Source organism: Alexandromys fortis, unplaced genomic scaffold (assembly GCF_014885135.2).
Source record: "Alexandromys fortis isolate MF-2015 unplaced genomic scaffold, M_Fortis_MF-2015_v1.1 scaffold_39, whole genome shotgun sequence".
In the NCBI taxonomy this organism is placed as follows: Eukaryota; Metazoa; Chordata; class Mammalia; order Rodentia; family Cricetidae; genus Alexandromys; species Alexandromys fortis.
This window is the reverse complement of record NW_026067918.1, coordinates 2,464,593-2,486,842: the sequence shown is the minus strand read 5'-3', so window position 1 is coordinate 2,486,842 and position 22,250 is coordinate 2,464,593. Positions and strand designations below refer to the sequence as shown.

Genomic DNA, 22,250 nt, shown 5'->3' with positions numbered 1-22,250 from the left:
CGATTGCTTTTCCGTTTGCTTACCAGTGACAGTGACTCAGACAGACTAAAGAGAAAGAACGGATGGATGCTATCCTTTCCCAAGTTCTTTACTCCAGCATGGCAGCTTTACCAGGGTGTCCTTAGCTGAGTTCTACGGACGCTGTACACATCGTTTCGGATGGTGTTTTACTGTGCGTTTCAGCTTCTTTCTATCTGATTCCTGTGCTCATTCAAAACCCACCGAATGGTTATGCGAGACAGTTCTCTGGAGCATACAAAGAACACAAGGAGTGTTGTTGTTGTTGTTGCTTTCTGTTGTGTGTGTGTGTGTGTCTGTCTATGTCTGTGTGTGTGCGTGTGTCAATGCAGATGTCTGAAGCAGCCAGAGGCCTTAGATCTCTCCAGAGCTGGAGCCACTGGCAGTTGTGAGTTGCCTGATGCGGGTGCTGAGAATTGAACCTGGGACCTCTGGAAGAGTAGTGTATGCTCATAACTGCTGAGCCATCCCTCCAGTCTCCCACATATGCATTTTAACTACTTTGAAATATTAGATAAAGTTAGGGCAAAGACCAAAATTTTAAACTAACTAGGGTGTGGCCGCCTGGGGCCAAGGAAGAAGGACGTGGGAATCCAGGTGCCCGCCCCTGGTTTTTGTCTCTTTCTGCTGCGCATGGTGCTCGCTGGACCCCAGTCATGTGAGTTTCTCCTTTTCCAATTATTAAAATATATTCCCTGTTTGTTTTTGAGTCTGGTTAATTCTAACTACCAGTTGACCACGCCCATCACACACACACACACAGAGAGAGAGAGAGAGAGAGAGAGAGAGAGAGAGAGAGAGAGAGAGAGANAGAATAACAAAAATAAAAATAAAAATAAATCAGCCGGGCGGTGGTGGCGCACGCCTTTAATCCCAGCACTCGGGAGGCAGAGACAGGCGGATTTCTGTGAGTTCGAGACCAGCCTGGTCTACAAGAGCTAGTTCCAGGACAGGCTTCAAAACTACACGGAAACCCTGTCTCGAAAAACCAAAAAAAAAAAAAAAAATCTTAGAAAACTTCCAGACTATTAGGACTGCTCTTCTGGGTGTTCAATGCACATCCTTGGAGTCCTACACTGAAGGCATCAGAGGAAGTAAAAAGGGAGAATGTTTCCTCCTTGCCCTCTCAAGTCTACTCTGTTCCAGGGAACTCTGGAGCATCTCTTGAAATGTCCTGTAACTGCAGAGGAATCACCTGTTCTCTTGCACAGGGAGGCCATGAGGCCCCACCAGCGAATTCTAACTAGTGTCCAGTCTACACCAAAGAGGACAACACAGAGGGGAAATTCCTGGATGTTTCCAAGTGAAGCTACAGTCAGGCGAAGCAAGGTCTTTGACTGCCCTCACCTAGGTGAACCAGCTAGTTAAAGAAAGGCTAGAGGAGGCAGAGATTCATTGCAAGCCCACGTGATTCCAGAGGACAGGGTCCTCAACTGGGCTTAACAGTTAAAAGATCATTTTGGCAACCTGAATGATTTTAAAGAGGAAAACGCAATCAAAGACTAAAATGATCGATACGTTTCAACAGTCCAAGGGGGCTCTCTTTGTTTGTTTTCTATGGTGATAACTACCATGATTGAAAGCAAGGCAGGGAGGAAGCTTACCTTCCGGCTTCCGTCAGGGAGAGGTCACGGCAGGAGCTCAAGGCTGGAACCTGGAGGCAGGAACTGAAGCAGAGCTAACAGAGAAATGCTGCTTATGGGCTTGCCCCGCCTGATTTTTTTTTTATGCAACCCCCAAGGACAGGACCAGCCCTAGTGGGCTGAGCCCTTCCCCATCAGTCAGAAAGCAAGAAATACCCATTGACAATGTTACAGGGACACTTTCTTAATTGAGGGGCCCTTTTCCTGGGCGACCTTAGCTTGTGTCCCGTGGACAAATAAACTGGTTTGCACAGGATTATACTCCATAGACGATCTTCAGTATACAAGAGGTGTTGTTTGTATAGCTGTTTCTCAGTAACGCTTTTCTTCTCGATAAGGAAAATGCTGCCCAGATATAATATTTAAGACCGTAGCTCTCTGCTTATCTATAGACACCACCGCTTTAGCCTAACAACGAAGGCTAAGTTTCTTTCATCTCCCTATTTAGAAGCCATTGGGGGTGGGGATCCCATGCTGATTTTAGCTCCTCCAAAAGTCATCAAAGGCCTGGAAGCAGATCCCGAGGTCACCACTCTGGAGACCAGCCTTATGGAGCAAAGTCAAAAACCAAGAGGAGGACCCAATCCATGGATGTTCTTGTGATCTCATCAAGAGACTAGTGGATTTTGATTTGGACATTTAAAGATATCCTCTCTTCTTACTTCTGGTTCCCCGCGTAGGGACTAATGTTAACCACTCCTGCCTTTATTTCTCCCTCACATCAATTTCTAGGCATCAGTGAAGGGCTTCCTTGTTGTGGAATATTTGTACACTGTGAAGATGTATTGCTGTGGTTGGTGTAACAAGAAGCCCAATAGCTAAGAGCTGGGCAGGGGAAGTAGGTGGGACTTCCAGGTAGAGAGAGATAGAGAGAGAGAGAGAGAGAGAGAGAGAGAGAGAGAGAGAGAGAGAGAGATATTGAAGGAAGAAAGATGGGGTCGCCAGCCAGACATGGAGAGGAATGAGGAGGTACAAGATGGAAAAGAAGTAATGCCGCATGGAAGAACGTAGAATAATATGACTCTGTTAATTTAAGTTGTAAGAGCTAGTTGAGAACAAGCCTACCCTAAGGCTGAGCTCTCATAATTAATAAGTCTCCATGTCATTATTTGTGAGCTGGTGGCCCAAAGAAAAGTACTGCTACACTTCCTTTCCTCCATACGCCTCGCTGTTACACAAATGCAATCGCCAACACACTTTTGGGTTGTTTAGATAGGCCCAGGAAGGTGGACCCTGTCTGCCATTCATGCCTGCGGACCCATTCATCGTGGCAGGGTCGTTTCTTTCAGAGGGAGAGCAGGTGATTAAAACAGAAGGTTTAAAAAAAAAATGGCTGGGAAGTCCAGGGTAAAAGGAACACAGAAAACAAACAAAACAAAATAAAACAAACAAACAAACAAAAAACCCAGAACCACCAGAAAAAAATACAAACAATAATAACAAGAAAAAAACCCCACAAAAATCCCAAAGCAAAACCAAAAGGAAAGCCAGGCAGTGGTGGTGCGCATCTTTAATCCCAGCACTCAGAGAGGCAGATCTCTCTGAGTCTGAGTCAAGCCTACGGAGCTAGTTCCAGGACAGACAGGGCTACACAAAGAAACCCTGTCCCCCCAAATCAAACAAAACTACCACCACCACCAACAAAAAAGTAGTTTCTCTCTTGGCAGAAAGCACAAACTGTCTGTGAGTGTCTTGGCAGCTTGCTCCTTACCAGAAGCCAGCGATTTCAGAAGGGTTTGGGGGACCTGATCTCTGATCTGACTCATGAGTCCACCTCTTTATAGGGAGAACAGTGAAATAACAGTAAAGGCCTAGCAAAAGAAATCTCCTGCTCAAGAGAATAGGCTCTGGCTAGGGTAAAAACGTTACGTTTCAGTTGGAACAGGTCAATCACGGAGTCTTGGGGAACCTCCCCCCCCCCCGCTGCGAAAGTGGGTGTAGACAGTTTTTTGGGGGCCGCCAGCTCACCAAAAACAACATATTAATTATGAAAGCTTGGTGTATAGCTTAGGCTTGTTTCTAACTTGCTCCTTTAACTTAAACGAACCCATTCCTATTAATTTATGGGCTGTCATGTGGCTCATGGCTTCTTACCTCTCTTGCATGTCCTGCTTCCCCTGTGTCTGCTGGGGACTCCCGGAATCTCTGCCCTTCTTCTCTCTGCCCCCCAAATCCTGCCTAGTTATTGGCCATTTAGCTTTTTATGAAACCAATCACAGTGACAAATATCTCATAGGGTAAAGGGGTATTCCATAACAGGTGGGCTCACCTTAAGTCATTCTTGAGCAACACTGACCATCACAACAATTCACTGTTAGTAAAGGCATCTTATATATGCCGGGGAGAAACTAGAAAAAAATGGGGGGGATTGTGAGAAATGTATAGAGATTTTAAAATCAAAGATAGCCTGAGGAGAGCCCATATTCTCTGAATCTCCCCCTTTGTACTGACTAGCCAAGTGTCTCATTGTGAAGCCAAGCTCCCACCGATGGGATGGGCTACAGTTTTCACCTGCATGTATGGATAAACAAGAGAGACCATCTTGGACACGCAGGCTCACTAGCCTGGTATGGATTTTCAAGAACCCTTTTTGGAAAAAAAAAGAAAATCACCTCACTGAGCTACTCTTGTTTCGTTCATGTGTTCTTTTGTGTGACACAGATTGTTCTTTTCCCACAAACCAAAACCAGGTCCTCTGTAAGAGTAGCAAGTGTTCTTAATGTCCAAACCATCTTTTCAGCCCTGTATGCTAGATTACTAATGAACAGTTATTGCACCATGTTCTTAAAGACAAAATCCTAAGGATGATAGACACCGACTTATCAAGAGTTTGGTCAGGCTAGGCCTATTGAGGGTCTGGAAAGTAGACATCTGTCTGGCAGGCAGACGCAGGGAAAAGAGGTTCTGGGAATATTAATGTCCTTTTCATTTAAGCATTTAAGATAGCTGACTTCCTGATCCTTTTCCCTCTCCAAGACAAAGACTGAGTGGTCCTTTTCTTACCAGAGGGGACAGTTTAGTGAGATTTTCAAATCCCTCACGTAGGAGGCTATTTTATATGGAGAACCAGTCAGCTTCCCTTTCTTTGTCTGGATTATCCAATATCCCACAATAACACAAATCAGCTACTTTTGAGGGACAGAAAAAAACTACCTATGGCCAAACATATAAAAAAAAATTTGCTTCTGACAGATCCCTTCTTCAACTGATCTCTCTTGGTATATTTTTGCTCTTCCAGCTCTTATTAAAAATGTTCTACGTCCTTCAGCTTCTTCTCTTCTCTTCTCTTGGAAAAGTTTAATTTCTAAGTGCCTGGAGATTGTGTTATGTTTTATTTATTTATAGTTTCATTCCAAGATGATCAGAGAGCATACTTTGTGTGATTTCAATTGCTCTGTCTTCCTTTTTTTTCCCCTTAGAGTTTCCGAACGCCGAGATCCACCTGCCCCTGACTCGCGAGCGCAGGTATGAAAGGGGTGCACCACCAGGCCCTGACCAATGGCTTTTTCTTAAATCTTGTCTCATGCCCAGAGGCTCGAATTCCAGGCGGACGCCGAAGTGCAGCCCACAGAGCCTCTCTGGTGTCGTCGCGTGGGAGACGGTCTATTCCTTTTGGGTCCATTGGAGAAAGTGAGGGAGCGAGCCAGCGTGCGCGCGCAGGAGTCCCGCCTCCCGGCGTCTGCGTTTGTCTGTCCCCCAGCGAAGGAAGCGGAAGTGGAGGGGAAGGAGGGGCGGGCCGGGCTCCGCCGAGAGCCCATTGGCCGCGGCCGTCCCGTCGCCTCGCGCTATTGGGCGGGCGCCGTCGTGCGTCAGCCTGCGCTTCGGGCCACAGACCGGATCGCTGGCTCGCTAGCGCCGGCCGGCTCCCGCAGGGAGGCTTCCCGCAGCCGGCTGGCCGAGCGGGCGGCGCCGCGTCTGGCCGAGCGCGGGCCGGAGCAGGGCGGAGCGGCCGACGACGGGCGGCACCAGGTCTGGGAGATCCGGGCGAGCTGGGCCCGGGAGCGCGGCGGGCGGAAGGCGGGCGTTGGCGCGGACGACAGGGCCTGTGTGCTTTGGGGGGCCGCGGCCGGCCCGGCTCTGCCTTGAGTGGTCAGGCGATGATTGTAGATCTCTCTGCAGACCGGACTTTTGTTTATTCCCCACACCCCGGACTGCTGTAGGTAAAGCGGCTGATGCACCGTGGTGTCATCGGTCGTGGCCATAGTGAGTTTTCCTGGCGTGTGTGTGCGCGCCCCTTCGGGATTTGAGGAGTGGGGTGACATTGTGCGGTGGTCGCCTGTGACCACTCCAGGGCTGGCGACTCCACCTCTAATGGAAGGGCTATTTTCCTTCTTCCTCCCGTTCTTGGTCCAGCTTTCCCTCTCGAGCTCTCGTCCCCCGCCCCCCCAGCTCTCCTTTCCCCTTCTTTTACCTTCTCTGTCTCTGTCGCGTTAAACTGCAGAACGGTGTGAGTAACAGTTTCATAAGCTATGGGTCTCCAACGTTTCTGTTTGACTTGCAGGCCCGACCACCGGGAGGAAACATGCCTTCTGAGACCTTCTGTTTGGCTGCCCAGTCTCGACTTGATTCCAAATGGTTGAAGACAGATATCCAGGTGGGGTTGGCGTGTTGTGGTGTGCTTCGTGTGTCCCCGTCTTTATAAAGTTTTTGGTTAAGTAGAACATGTGAGTGGCTAGCAACTAGATGTTGTCTGAGGAGGGTTGTTTCTCGTAACTTACAGTGTAAAGTTTATTATATGACTGTTGAGGTAGATGGATCTGGTCTGAGGAGGGTTATTTCTTATAACTTACGATGTAACATTTATTATGACTGTTGAGGTAGATGCTATGTGGTTGTGTTTTAATTAAAGTCATTTGTAAGTGCAAGAAACTTGAGAGCTAGTTATGCAATTTTTCAATTTTTTTCGGGAGTCCTTTTATTTTTTTTTATTTTTTTTATTTAAGACAGGGTTTCATATTCCCAGGCTGGCCTTGAACTCTCCATGTAGGTGAGGATGACCTGAAATCCAATCCTTTTGCCTCCACCTCTGGACTGGTAGTGTTTCAGGCATGTGCCACCTTGTTGGGTTTCTGTGGTGCAGTTAGGCAAGAGCTTGACCAGCTGAATGCCATCCAGCTCTTGCCAACACTCTTAGTCAAGACGTGGCTGTTGTCAGTTTGTTTTTTCCTCTCTTATTTTTAGACAGGGTCTTTCTGTGCACCTCACCATGGCTGGCTGGCCCCTGCCTCCTGAGTGCTGGGATTAAAGGCATGTGCCACCTTGTCCTCCAGTGTTTGTTTCTTCCCAATACTTTTGAGAAGATTGTTAGCTGTGTAGGGAAGCAGTGAAGTGATGTGTAGTAAGTTATCATTTTCTGCGATTTTGTGTTTCTGATTTTGGAGAGATGAAAGTTTAGTTGAGCTATTGGTTTTATATAAATTACAGCTGTAATTAAGAGGACTGTTCAGATTTTTGCACCAGGAATATGAGAAACAGAATGCTGGCCTGTGTCTGTAATGTTTAGTAAAGGAATTACAAGTGTCAGGAGATTATGAGATAAATGATCACAATAAGATTTTTGAGGCTGATTTTTTTATGAGCTACTTGCTGTTTGTACATAGTGTAGAGGGGTACTTTTGGACCTCCGTTACCACAGACATGAAAAGGTGTTTAAGTTGTGTCTGCTGTCTGTGTCCTTTCCTCTTCGGGGGCTAACCATATTAAATATTTGTCAGATAACTCATTTTTATAACAGTTTTGCTTAGAGTTCATTATGTAGCATTCATGACTGTAAGGTAGTGTAAGTAGCCTTTGATCATGGAGTTTTGTAATCAAGCCTCTTTCTAATGTCCTAGTCCCTTCAAACACTGAGTGTCAGTAGATAAGAGGTGTTGAGGACTATTGTAGATGACTGTTGCAGATGACAGGTGTGTTGAGGACTGTTGTAGATGACTGATGTAGATGACAGGTGTGTTGAGGACTATTGTAGGTGACTGTAGCAGACGACAGATGTGTTGAGGACTGTTGTACATGACTTGCAGATGACAGATGTGTTGAAGACTGTTGTAGATGACAGGTGTGTTATTCATGGTGTGAAGATAGATAGGACTGAACTAAGGAGACTTAACTGGTTTGTTACTTACCCTTTGTTTGTTGTTTAAATACCTCTTTTTTGTTTAACTATTTGTGTCTGCTTTCTTTTGTCTTTAATAAGCAACTTAGATAGGTGAGAAATAAGTGATTTCTTATTATGAAATATTGAGAGTCAGACAACTTTAAAAAACATTTAAATTTTATTTACTCCTGTGTGTATATGACAGGTGTCATTGTGCTCATGTGCAAGGGTACACATGTGCCATCCACATGTGTAGAGGTTAGAGGACAGCCTCTGTTGGTCCTGAACGTCCATGTTGTTTGAGGCAGGGTCGCTCTCATTTCCTGCTCTGTGTGGTCCAGGCCAGCTGGCCCATGTGCTTCCACAGAAATTCTCTCTGCCTCCTGTCTTCCTGTAGTATTGGATACCGAGATTACACACATGCTCTGCTGAGCTTGGCTTTTTATATGAGTTCCGCAGACCTAAACTCAGGTTGTCAGGCTTCTTAACAATTGCTTTTTCTTGCTCAACCAACTCCCTACCCCAAGACAAATTTGCTTCTTGTGATTGGTATACTTTGAGACACTTGTTGAGGTCAAGAAAATGTTTTAAGGGCTGGGGGTTTATAGCTCCGTGGTAGAGTGGATTCCTAGTGTGTTCAAAGCCTTGGTTTAGATTGTTATCAATGCAGAAAAACCAAAACCTGAAACCATACCCAAAAAACCCACATCAAACAAAAACAGAGAATCTATTCCCTTTACCTAATGGGGTTGTGTTTCCTGCCTTAGTAATCAAACTGAATAACTGCTGAATGTGAGTTTAGTATTTTGATTCAAAACTAGCTTAATAATGCACTGATTGTCTCTGAAGAGTCAGATATATATAAAATGAAGCACTAGTTATTCTTAGAGTACATATCACTTTATTCAGTGGCATACTAGTATTTCACCCTTCTTAGACATTAAAAAAAAATTTTTTTTAAAGTCTTCCCACTATCTCCCAAGAACAAGTGACTAGGTTTTGGTTACATGTCAGAAGGAAATGTGTTTGGTGATACAGATATGTAAATGCCTTCTGCACTTTCTCTATCATTGCATACTAAATATGAGGGATGCAGACTGGGCAGTGGTGGCACACACCTTTAATCCTAGTACTTGGCGGGGCAGAGACAGGTGGATCTTTGCATTCAAGGTTAGCCTGGTCTACAGAGCTCCGGGACAGCCAGAGCTACACAAAGAAACCCTGTTAGGAAGAAAAGAAATATAAGGAATGCATGTTGTTCTCTAAGGATTAGACCCAGTGTCCCTTTTTGGGATCCTGGCAAACCCACATTGCACATACTCATCTTATGCTGGCCGACTTTGCCTTTTGTGTGGGAGGTGGAGTATGAGTTGTCTTCCCGGACTGGGAATTTCCTTATTTCCTCTTAGGCTTTTGTATTGACATACAGTTAATAAATAGTATGTGAGAAAGATATACATATGTATGTATATTGTAAATTTTAGCCAGTTCATTTTTATAAGCTTATTATGTTTGAAATATCCAAGAAATGTTAATAACTTTAGAAAGGAAATGTTCTTGAAGAAAGAAAAATTTAACATGTGTATAATAAACATAGAATCTTGGCATAGATACATTATTTTGGATATTACAACCAGCAGTTTTTAATATAGTGTCCATTGTAGGCCAAGAACCCACCTGGCGGGGCTGGAGAGATGGCTCAGTGGTTAAGAGCATTGCCTGTTCTTCCAAAGGTCCTGAGTTCAATTCCCAGCAACCACATGGTGGCTCACAACCANTCATACTATCTGAGTAGATATGCACACATTACCACCCCGTCTTCTGTTAACTGTGACATCATCTCACCATTTGGCTTAGACTTGAGTCCAGAATTCTTTTAATGCCTACAAGCCCTCATGCCTTGCCCCTCATTCTCTTACCAGGCATATGTCCCTTGTGTGCTGCTTTGCAGCCTCTGTGTTCTTGGTGTAACTGAAAAATGATAAACCAGGCATCTGTTTATCCTGAGCTTGTGTGTTTACAAGTTTAGTTTTCTATTGTTGGAATGCTTTCTTTTCAACTGTCTCTATGTTGATTGGTTGTTTATTTCCTTTTGATCAAAAAACATCAGGGGGGCTGGAGAGATCATGACTTCAATTCCCAGCAACCACATGGTGGCTCACAACCATCTGTAATGAGGTCTGGTGCCCTCTTCTGGCCTGCAGACATACACATAGACAGAATATTGTATGCATAATAAATAAATAAATATTAAAAAAAAAGAACCCACCTGGCTTTCACACACACACACACATACACACACACACACACACACACACACACACACACACTTATAGCATTGTGGGCTGGGGAAGTGGCTCAGAAAAGTCAGAGAAGAGCTTGCTGAGCAATTGTGAGGACCCAGCTCTGATTTCCACCACACACGGTGGCTGTGGTGACCCTCTTGTCATCTCAGTGCTGAAAGGCCAAGGCCGGAGTTCCATGACAAGCCCAGTAACTGGACTAGCTGAATGACAGGTCCTGTGTTCAAGGGAGGCTTTCTGTGTCAGGAAATAGGGATCGCTGATCTCAGCTTCTGGCCTCCAGACACATTTGTATTTGCATTTGCACACATCAGTCCATCCATGCATGCATATACATGCCAAGAAACTCTCCACACTTGAATGTTTAGCACTCCTAATTTTTATGTAGATTTATTGGGGCATTTAGTGTTCATTATTCTCGAAAAGGCAATATAATAAAAGGGTGAAATGTATGACCTTATTACTGTTTATCTGAGCTGGTTGTAGTTTTTCAGTGAGCCAAAAAGAAAATTACTTACAAGACATAGTAGTACGTTATACCTTCAGACTTTTGTTTCTTAAAACTTTTCTTTTGTCACTCTCAATGAAAGACTAAGGGTATGTCTTTGAGCATGAGACCAGATAGAAATTTGTTGCTCTTTCTTACATAAGCTACTTACATTTTCTATTTAAGGATTCTTTGAAATGGCACATGAAATTGGATATGCCTGAAGCACTTTTTTTAACCTTTTCATTTTGAAAATAGTGATAGACTCAGAAAGTTGCCAACAACATAGTAAGATCAGTGTGTTCCCTTTAACCAGATGCTTCCCGTGTTATATTTTGTTTCACTGTGGTATACTGTCAAAATCAGTAGTTTGCATCCTTACCGTTCATATGCACAGTTCTGTGCCCTTCTGCCTTAGTGTCAGTTCACGTAGCTGTCACCACCCAAGTGGTGTTCTTGGTGCTACCCCTCTGTGTCACTTCCCTCACAATCTGAGCTCCAGCACTGAGAATCAATCTGGTTTATCAAGTTATCTTTAGATTATTGTATGGTGCGTGGTTTTTCTGAGGTCAGCTTTGTTAACTTAGCATAATGCCTTTAGAGTTTTTGTGTTAACCAGTAGTTAAATTCTGGATCACTTATTTATCTATATTTGGCACATAGTCATCAATTCAAAGTGATTAAGCTCAAAAGTGCACTTAAGAATTGAATGTTGACTATGAATACTGTCTTATTATGCTTAGACATGTCAGTAGATCCAAAGGTGTATGCACATGAACATCTGATGAGTGCTGCTCCTAGGTTGTGACTAACTGGCTGGTTGCTGATATGCTCACATAAAAGAGTGTGGCCAATGTAGGGAATCTGATGTCTTTGGGATTCTCTTTCCCTGTATCTAAGTATAATCGCCTCAATAGAATAGTATTGTTAATAGACTTCCATAATGAAAGTTAGGGTTTGCTGTTTTTGTGTATGATATTTTGTTGGGTTGATTGAAGCATTGTGCAGAGTTATTGACTTGAGTGTTCCTATGCTGTTAAAAAGAATCTTCAAATACAAACTTGGCTCTGCTGTTCAAGTTTAAGGAACATATACACAAAAGACAGGGCTTCACTATTTGGCTCCTAGACTTCACACTGCACACATCCACAGAGGAGTGCATCCTCTCTCACTGCAGACTTCACACTGCACACATCCACACAGGAGTGCATCCTCTCTCTCTGCAGGACCTAGACTTCACACTGTACACATCCACACAGGAGTGCATCCTCTCTTTCTGCAGGACCTAGATGCAAACTTGTGCTCCTCTCTCCTGCAGTGAGTTCCTATTAACTATCTCCAAATTTTTCAGTTTTATGCAGTGTAAAGTAGTTGATAGTGATTTGCTATAATAACTTTTATAGATAGTGTGGCTTTTTGTTGATGCTTTTGATTATATGCACTTTGTAAATCTTGTTAGTCATTTTTAAGTTAAAAAATATTTATTTTTATTTTTATGTATGTGTCCTAGTGAGCTTATGCCAGGAGTGTATGGGTTCTCCCAGAGTGCATTTGATCCCCAGGCTGGAGTTCCAGGCAGTTGTGCACTATCTGACGTAGGTGTAGGGAACCAAACTCAGGGAAAAAGGACACAAACTGGTGGGACAGGCTTATAACCCTGGCTTCTTGGGAAGCTGAGGCAGCAGGGTTGTAAGTTCAAGTCCTTTCCCTGGGCACCTCAGTAAGGCACTACCTCAGAAATATCCAAGCGCAGTGGGGAGAAAAGGAAAGGCTGGGAAGACTGGAGGTGGAGATCTCAGTGGTAGGGTGGAGTGCTTGCTCACGTGAGATCGGCCTGGACTTTAGTGAGTACCTCAGGAAGGTTTCTCCTGGCTCCCGAGGAATGAGTAGAGAAAGGAAGTTCTTTGATATCACATGACTATAGATCTGCATAGAAATAGTGGCCTGGTGTGGTCATGGGAGGCTCTGCCTGGACTCCTGTGTGTTTAGGGGATAGGAGCAAAGACTGGGAGAGCATCATACAGATAAAGTTCACACTGCAGTATTTGACATCACTCTGTGGGGTCTTTCTCTGTGACTTTGGAGCCTGTCCTGGAATGTATTCTTAGGCCAGGCTGGCCTTGAACTCACAGAGATCCGCCTATTTCTGCCTGGGGAAGACTGTCCCACCCTCAGCATCCTTAGTTGCCTGTAGCTCTTGTACAGGGTTCAGGTCCTGTGGGCTTTTTCCTTCCATGTTAGCATGTTTGTTGTTGTTTTTGTTTGGCTCAAAAGGAATTATTAAAAAAAAAAATAAACCTGGGTTATTTTGCTTGTTTCGAGTTACAGGTTTTGTTTTTGTATACTGTAACTTGAATTAAAAATAAATGTTTATTTTTCCTGTATGGGTGTTTTGGCTGCAAGTATATTTATGCATTACCAGCAAGCCTGTGAACCGCCATGTGGGTGCTGGGAATCCAACCCAGGTCCTCTGGAAGAGCAGCCAGTGTTCCTAAGTGCCGAGCCAATTCTCCTGAAACAGTTTATGTTTCACACTTAGAAGGAACACTCACTGCTTTTATATTCTTTGCTTCCTCCATGTTCCATAAGTGTCTCTTCATACATAATCACTATGTCTTATTTTTGATTTATCTTTTCAGAGCATGTGTATGCATGTATGCCCCTACTCCCCTTTTGTATGTTACAAGAAATTTAGTATAGTGAATATCCAAAGCAGTCTTGAGGGAAAAGAGCAATTCTGGAAGTTTCAATACTTAGTTCAAGTTATACTATATAGTGATAGTAAGACAGACACCATGATAATGCCACAAAGCCTGACTGTTAGAGTGCAGCAAGGAGCCACACAGGTAGACACATAGCTAGAGCCGTCAGGCTTCCAGAATGATGCTGAAAGCTGTGACTCTATAGGGAGAAGGCTGAAACTTGTCCTCTGCCTTTTATCCTGTATGAAAACCAGTGAAATGGACCAAAGGCCATATTGTAACACCAGAAACTTTGAAACTCCTAGTAGGAAATAGTGTGGAAATACTTGAAAACACAGACATAGAGATTATTATTTAAAATAGTACCTCAGTGGGGCTGGAGAGATGGCTCAGTGGTTACCCATTCCTGTTTATAAAACCTGCCATTGTGACACATTCCTGTAATCACACAAGGAAGATTAGAGCTGGCGGCTGGACTAGGATGCCTAGTAAGAGCCTGTTTAAAAAAAATAAAAAAACCGAACAAAAACCCTGATCCACTAATGAAAGTCAACATGGTGTACAGTGACATAGTGTGCTCTTTCACCGTCCTGTTTTTGTTCTGTGATCTTTGACATGTTACTTGGTTTTAAATAAAGTAGATAGTTCATTGTTTTATTATTGAATAATTGAATAAAATTAGGGGAACCAGGGTTTTTTCTCCCTCTATATATAATTCTTTAAGACCCTGTTGCTGAAGACACTATACATTTTGCACACAGAACTTGAAGAAATTGAGCTAGAACTGACTTGAAAGCCCTTCTGTGAGGACTTACTCTCATCATATAGAATCAGTAGTCCTACCCAGCCATGAGACCTGCAAAACACAGCTATCACAGGCCCACTAAGATATCCTCCGTGGTTCAACAGTTGAACTTTGATTTTGGAGTAACTACCAGCTGCCTAATTGTATTTGCAACCAGCTTAGTAGGCCATTCATGCCCAGTACTGTAAACCTACTCAACTACTTGTGCCTGGAGTAAACTGATCTAATTTTTACCTGTATTCCAAATACTATCCTTGTATCTACAGGTAAGTGTAGTTCTCACCCCTTATCAAGGAAGTTTGGTAGCAGACAGAGGCAATTACAGAAATTCACATCTGGTCAGACTACAGAGAGAAATAACCGTGATTGACACAACATAACACCCTCACCTAAGGCTAACGGAACATCATGGAAGAGGGGGTGGAAAGGCTGTAAGAGCCAGAGGACCAGGGGCCTCCTATGAGATAGTGTCTCCTAGATACAGAAGGGATGCTGTATCTATAACAGTGCAACAGTGGTGTTACCTAAACAAGTCTCTACACAGTGTTAGCACCAGTGGACAGTGTGGATGGGGAGATTTCACAAGGCCCCACCCCACATCAAGAGCTATGGGTAATCAATGCCTGCTGAGAGAATCAGTTTTCTTCAATGCTGAACCCCCTGATAGGTTATCTGCTCCCAAGGTCAGCCCTAAACACATGAGCAACATTGACTTAGTAAGTAGTGTATATTTTATATATGTGTGTATAGATATGTGCAATATATGATATATGTATATAGCAATAATTGCAGAAGAGGAGGTCATGAATTAAGAGGGGCATATGAGTTGGAGTAGATCGAGTACTCATAACATTTTCAAAAACAAAAAAATTAGAATAAAAAAGATTTATATGGCCAGGCGGTGGTGGCGCACGCCTTTAATCCCAGCACTTGGGAGGCAGAGGCAGGTGGATCTCTGTGAGTTCGAGACCAGCCTGGTCTACAAGAGCTAGTTCCAGGACAGGCTCCAAAGCCACAGAGAAACCTTGTCTCGAAAGACCAAAAAAAAAAAAAAAAAAAGATTTATATGGATCTCTCTTTAAGTTTATCTTTTTGTATTTGCCAGCTCGCATTCACAAGAGATGGACTCTGTGGTCTGTGGAATGAAATGGTTAAAGATGGAGAAATTGTGTACACCGGGACAGAGTTAACCCAAAATCGAGAGCTCCCTTCTAGGAAGGGTAAGAACTTTTAATGAATACTTTTTTAATTTTGTAAATATCATTATAATTGCATTTTAAAGTAAAATTTTAAAAATGTGTCCATGCGTGTGTGTGTGTGTGTGCATGTGTGTGTGTGTGCGTGTGTGTGTGTGTGTGTGTGTGTGTGTGCACAGGTGCTATGGTGTGCATGTTGGGACAACTTGGGAGTTGGTTTTCTCTGCTGTGTGAGCCTTGTGGATTGGACTCAGGTCGTCTAGTTTGGTGGTAAGTGCCTTTACATGCTGGACTATTTCCCCCTCCCCCTTTAAAAATTGCACTTATTTATTTGAGGAGAACACTGGACAGTTAGAAAATGATTTTAGAGTTATCTCCTAGTTCTTCCTGTGGTCGTCCAGCAGTTTTGAGCCACTGGATTAAAGCAGTTAGTGTGAAATCCAAATAGATAAATGCTAAAGATAGTGTGAAATCTACTAAGACATTGAAAAATGTTAAAAAAGAACTTCATGCTTTAAAGAATTTGAAAATCCCTTATATTGTATTCTTTCATTATTGAGTAAACTATACTGAATCTTTTGCAGTTTTAAGTCATGCGATTTTTTTTTTAAAAAATAAAACATTGAGTTACTGATGTATGCTGTAACATGTACCATGTTTGGGTAGAACGTTTGTAGAGATTGGCAAGAGTTGTTCTCCCGGCCTCCTATCTCTTTCCTTCTCTCCTTCCCTTCCTTCCTCCTATCCTTCTTTTGAGTCAGGGCCTCCCTCTGTAGCCCAGGCTGGCCTGGAACTTACTGTGTGGCCCAAGGTGGTCCTGAACTCATGTGCTGGGGATTATAGGCATGAGTCACCATGCCCAGTTTGACTGTTGCATTTTGAAAAACAATTATGGACATAAGCATTTTTAATTCTCCAGATGATGGTGCTGATACTCAGAGTGGAACCAAGAAAGAAGATCTTACTGACAAAGAGAAGAAGGAGGAGGAAGAGACACCTGCACCTGTGTATAAAGCCAAATCAATCCTGGAGAGTTGGGTGTGGGGCAAACAGCCAGGTATTATACTTTCTGACAGAAGTGGATCAGGTTTTTGTTTGGTAATGGAATTTTCTAAAATTAAAACCCATATTACAGTAAAATATATCTGATATAAAGTATAAGAATAAAATGTATCTGATAAAAATATAACCATTATAAACATTTTTTAAGCATACAGTTCATATTCTGGTACAAAAGTATTACCACCCTTATCCATTAAACTGTTCCCTAGCCCTCCAGGCAACTACAGTTACCTTTGGTGTCTGCACTTATTCTTCAAAAGCACTCCACATAAATAGACTTAGTCTTTATTCTTCTTATCTAGCTTATTTTGCTTAGTATGTTTTTAAATTTATCCATGATGTAGCCTTTTTGGTTTTTCAAGACAGGATTTCTCTGTGTAGCCCTGGCTGTCCTGGAACTTACTCTGTAGATCAGGTTAGCTTTGAGGTCAGAGATCTATCTGCCTCTACTTCCCAGGTGCATGCTGTGACCTTTTAAAATGTTAAATAATATTTCACTGTTTGTGTTTGTGTGCATACTTTGATTATGTTCTGCACTAGTTGGTAGACTGTTGGGGTGCTTCTCTCCCCCATTTTTTGGTAATAATAACCTTTTTTTAAAATAACTTTAATCTAGGAAACGCATTTTATGTGAATTTCCAATTAGCTACTAGAGTCAGAAACAATAAATAAACAAATGAAACCAGAAAAAAGTACTCTGTAGAAAAAGTACAAAAGGAACAATTGTACGTGTGAAAAACAGTGAAGATATTAACTGTCAGGTGCCTGTACTAGTGTGAAGGTTGTCCCTTCTAGTGAGTGCCACTGTCAGTCTTGAGATCTGATTCACTGTCCTTGTGCCCTGAGTAGATGAATCTGCTGCCACAGACATGGTTGTTCAGTCTGCGTGAGGTCACTGCTTAGTTCCGTATGCATTCCCAGGTACACTGATCATGTGGAGTACTGTGGTTAACTTTTTCCACACACAGGTACAGTGTTTTCCAGAGCCACACTGGGTTTCATTCTTTCTGTAGTCCACAAGGTTCTAATCTCCCCAAGTCCTTGCTCACATTTGTTGTTTCTTGTTGATAATATCCACCTTGATGAGTGGGAAATGGTGCGTTACTGTTTTGATTTGTATTTACTAATCATTAAATGATGTTGACCAACAAAAAATAATATTATGTTATTTTCAGGACAATGGGAGATCATCAGATTAAGTGACATTCAAAAAGATGTTACATGTTTTCTCCAGATCTATAAAATCATGTGTGTTGGATGTGAAAATGGAATAGGAATGTGGCTAGAGTTTTTTTTTTTTCTCTAGAAAGTGGGCTACTGAGAAGTTTGACTTTATAGCTTTGAAGATTTGTTTGTTCATTTCTGTGGGACTAAGCCTTGAGTCCAGGGCCTTCTGCATGCTAAGCAGTTGCTCTACAACCCTTCAGCTTTTTATTAGCCACGTTTACATGGTAATCGCAGAGAACTAGTAAATGATGGAAGCCAAAAGCGATCCATGTCTTACGCTATACTCCACCATGTGATTTCAGTCAAGTTACTTAACCCCTCTGTGCCTGAGTTTGGTGTGTGGACATAGAGTACTACCAGCTAATATGTGCACAGTGCTTAATGCTTTGGGCGTGTTGTATGCTTAAGTGTTTCTACTGCCACTGTCTAATTTCTCAGTGTTATTGCCAACCGTGCCCAAGGTCTTGACAAGCTGGACTGTTTTCTTATCTTGTGTTCCAGATGTGAATGAGCTGAAGGAGTGTCTTTCTGTGCTGGTTAAAGAGCAGCAAGCCCTGGCTGTTCAATCAGCTACCACCACACTCTCGGCCTTGAGGTTGAAACAGAGGCTGGTGATCTTAGAGCGCTATTTCATTGCCTTGAACAGAACTGTTTTCCAGGAGAATGTCAAAGTTAAGTGGAAAAGCAGCAGCATTTCCGTGCCTCCCACAGAGAAGAAAAGGTAATGCTAACATGGAAGAACCCTGGTGGCATCTCCCTGTAAGTTCTGCCTCTTTTGTTTAAGACAGTTTCTTCATTACTAAAGATGCTTCTAGACACATGGTTTTTAATTTGTGGGTATTTATCACTTCATCAACAAATTTGCCCAATGGTATTAACTAATAACTACTAGAATATTTAAGGCTCATGTAAAACTGTATTTTTTCCCCAATGTAGCTATGAAAATTCTTGTCCCCATGAGAACAGAGTGCCAGGGTAATTCATGTTTGATATGGTTACGATCATTGTCTTTCCTTGTGGTAGTTACGGCTTCCACTCCCTAGAGTGACGTGGTAATTGTGTATGCAGCAGGAAGTATGCTCGTCTCTGCTTTCCTTTCTTCTCTCTTCTCCCTCTCTGTCCTCTCACCTCTCTTCTCTTCTCCTCCCCTTCCCTCTTACATCATGCTGAAATCATTGTTGGCACATTTAGAGTAAGTTTTCACCTTCGCTGTGCCAAGGGACCTCTGGGTTTTCTTTCCATTTGAGAATAGGTGGGGTAGTTTTTCATTTCCTGACCACACAGACAGCAGCCCACAGTGATGGTCGCTGGTCTGAGAGCTCTGTCTAGGTCAGTGGTTGATGCTAAGAGACTTATGCACACTTATGTGTTGGTCATATCACCCTAGATATGGAAAGTGGTTTGCATGATCTATGGACTTAAGCATTTATGAGTTAATTGGGACATCTTTCATTAAGTGAAGGAATTCCTAAAATTAAAAAAAAACTTTTTGAGCTTATAGTAGGTTGCATTTATACATTTGTGCACACATGCACACATATGTAACAATAATTAAAAAAGGAGGCTATGGTTTTGAGAGTGGTTTTTATACTGGCTTAGAGCTATAGGTTCTTTCTTGGGGGCCAAGATCCCAGATCCCAACTGTCTGAGTAGAGTTGAGCTTCATGTTTACACAGGGACAGTTTTCTTCAAGGGAAAATGTTAGCAATAGTTCTCTAAGCTCTCCTGATCAGATTTAACATGTGTACTCTGCTTTAAAGGGTTTCTTATGTAATACACATATTTCTCATTCAGAAATTTATTCCCATATTCCTGGCATCCAGTGCCTCCTCTGAAAGCAGCAATAACACTTCATCCTTCATAGTCACTTACAGTTGTGTACAGAGCTTCCCTGCACTATTCAGACCCTCACAGATGAGTGTGCACAGCCTCCCCTGCACTATTTAGGCCCTCACAGATGAGTGTGCACAGCCTCCCCTGCACTGTTCAGGCCCTCACAGATGAGTGTGCACAGCCTCCCCTGCACTATTCAGGTCCTCACAGAGAAACTTTTCCTTTACAAAGGATATTTTATACAAAGTTTAAAAATTGAAACTAAAACACACCATGGATCCTGATAGCTAAAGAAGTCCATAGGTCACACCCTGGCCTACATTCTTATTTGATTATTTTCATGTTTCTCTGTTTATCTGCAGTTCCCGCCCCACAGGCAGAGGGGTAGAAGGACTCGCCAGAGTTGGGTCCCGAGCAGCGCTCTCCTTTGCCTTTGCTTTCTTACGGAGGGCCTGGCGTTCAGGTACGTGTGTAGCCATTCTCTTCCCTTCATAGATGGGAGTTTTGAGTTCCCTGAGCAATTCTGCCCCAGCAAGTTCCTTGTTGGCCACCAACTAGACTGCCAGGTCCCTGAGGCCCTCTCGGGGGATTTTCAGAGTCGTTTAATCTTTGTAGATGTCTTCATTCTCTTCACCTTGAGTTCTTCTTTGTAAGATCAGAGGCTATAGGGTCTTTGAGTTTTCAGGTCTATGGTTTGTTTGTTTGTTTTGGTTTTTCAAGACAAGGTTTCTCTGTAGCTTTGGAGCCTGTCCTGGAACTAGCTTTTTTTTTTTTTTTTTTGATTTATTTATTTATTATGTATACAACATTCTGCCTCTATGTATGCACGCACGCCAGAAGAGGGCGCCAGATCTCAGTATAGATGGTTGTGAGCCACCATGTGGTTGCTGGGAATTGAACTCAGGACCTCTGGAAGAGCAGCCCGTGCTCTTAACCTCTGAGCCATCTCTCCAGCCCCCTGGAACTAGCTTTTGTAGACCAGGTTAGCCTCAAACTCAGAGAGATCTGCCTGCCTCTGCCTCCTGAGTGCTGGGATTAAAGGTGTGTGCCACCACTGCCCGGCTTCAGGTCTGTGTTTTTAAGAAGTGTTCATTTATTACAAACCCACCTTACCTCCTTCACTGTTTAATGACTTAGTAAGAAGTTATCAGTTGAGCACCCGTAATCTGAAAATATGCAATCTGAAATCTTCCAAAATCTCAAGTCTTTTGACTCATGGTCTCATAAGTAGAGAAACTCACTAACCTCATGAGATAGGTTGCTGCCAGAATGCAGCCACACCAAAGATGCTGCATGAGAAATCTCTAGTTTCTGTGTGTGAGATGTATATGGACCCGGGGACATGGACAGACGGACACACACACACACACACACACACACACACCCCGACACTCCATATTTCAGGTAAGAGACACTCAGTCTGTCTCACACATACTGCTTATGTGAGAGATATCAAAGGTGGACTGGGATTTCTGCAGCTGTGGTACAGTTTGGCCCATCGCATGAAGAATCTCCTGACTGTCTTTTCACTTGAGGGGTTGGAGGCTCAGTGGGAGTGACTAGAACACTGCTTGTCAGCAATGCTTATGTGTTGCTCAGGTGAGGATGCGGATCTCTGCAGTGAGCTCTTGCAAGAGTCCCTGGATGCCCTTCGAGCTCTTCCTGAGGCCTCTCTCTTTGATGAGAGCACGGTATCATCTGTGTGGTTGGAGGTGGTAGAGAGAGCCACGAGGTTCCTCAGATCTGTTGTGACTGGGTGAGTTTGCATTTTCCTTGGTTTTCTCTGGAATAGCTCCAGTGTGCTTGAGCCTCGTTCTCACCTCTTCTTATTGACTAGGTTTTGCTGCTGCGATTTGAGCATGCTTTCAAGTTCTTGCTATTCACATTAACTTTTTTTTTTTTTTGAGACAAGTTTTCTCGTGTAACAGCCCTAGCTGTCCTAGAACTTGTTTTGTAGACCAGGTTGGCCTCTAACTCACAAAGATCTGTCTGCCTCCTGACTGCTGGAATTAAAGGCATGTGCTACTATACCCAGCTTCAAAATTGTTTTTGCACATTTTATTTATTTGTTTTGTATGTGTATGTGTGTGTGTGTGTGTGTGTGTTAGTTTTGGCAGTAAGTGCTTTACCTGCTGAGCCAGCTCTCTGGCCCACTCTCAGTTTTTTAGATGATTTAATTTATGATGATTGTGAGTCAAGAAGCTGTCGCGTTGAATGTGATGGAAAACGCTAGACCTTTGTTTTTGTTATTCGCTGTTTTCTGGACGTATTTGTTGATCTGCCCATCATAATTTGAGCACTTCTTGTGTGCCTCCTGCTGTTAATGAAGAGCCACTGTTTTCGAGATTGTGTTTGCCTGGAAGTCTTATAGATAATATATGAGTACATGGCTACTCAAGCAAAATGTTCTGACTAGTGCAGGGTCTGTAGCTCAGTAGGAGAGCAGTTGCTGAGCGTGTACAACCTAGTTTGGTCCTTCTCACTGCAGAAAAGAAATGTGTAAACCTGTTTGTTAGTTTACTATGGCTGTAACAAGAACATAAGGAGGAAGGGTTGTGGCTGCTGGTTTCAGAGACTTCAGTCTATGATCACTTGGCCCTGTAGCTTTGGACCTGTGTCAGCAGAGTTCACCATGGAGGAGCCTGTCCTTTCATGGCAGCCACTAAATAGAGAGAGAAAGAGGAAATGTCAGGTTATAGTTTTGTCTTCAACAGTGTACCAGCAATGACTAACTTTTGGACTAGACTCCACCTACTAAGTGGTCTGTCACTTTTCCATAATGTCATGGATTTGGGACTAGCCAGCAAGTTCACAGGTGTTGGGCAGATGTTTATGATCCAAATTCTAGCATATAGCTATACTCTTTTATTTTTTGTATAT

The 22,250-nt window shown here is 43.0% G+C and overlaps 1 protein-coding gene across 1 annotated transcript in view; it reads left to right on the top strand.

The window, feature by feature from the left end:
• The first annotated feature begins 5,474 nt into the window (after window positions 1-5,474).
• The window catches only part of Herc2 (HECT and RLD domain containing E3 ubiquitin protein ligase 2), a 145,747-nt gene continuing 128,971 nt past the window's right edge, over window positions 5,475-22,250 (top strand). Inside the window, exons 1-7 of the mRNA XM_050140027.1 lie at window positions 5,475-5,630; window positions 6,163-6,255; window positions 15,158-15,272; window positions 16,168-16,305; window positions 18,039-18,258; window positions 19,733-19,833; window positions 20,970-21,126. Coding sequence (XP_049995984.1) covers window positions 6,184-6,255; window positions 15,158-15,272; window positions 16,168-16,305; window positions 18,039-18,258; window positions 19,733-19,833; window positions 20,970-21,126 — 803 coding nt within the window. The 5' untranslated portion in view covers window positions 5,475-5,630; window positions 6,163-6,183. The remainder of the gene's footprint in view (window positions 5,631-6,162; window positions 6,256-15,157; window positions 15,273-16,167; window positions 16,306-18,038; window positions 18,259-19,732; window positions 19,834-20,969; window positions 21,127-22,250) is intronic.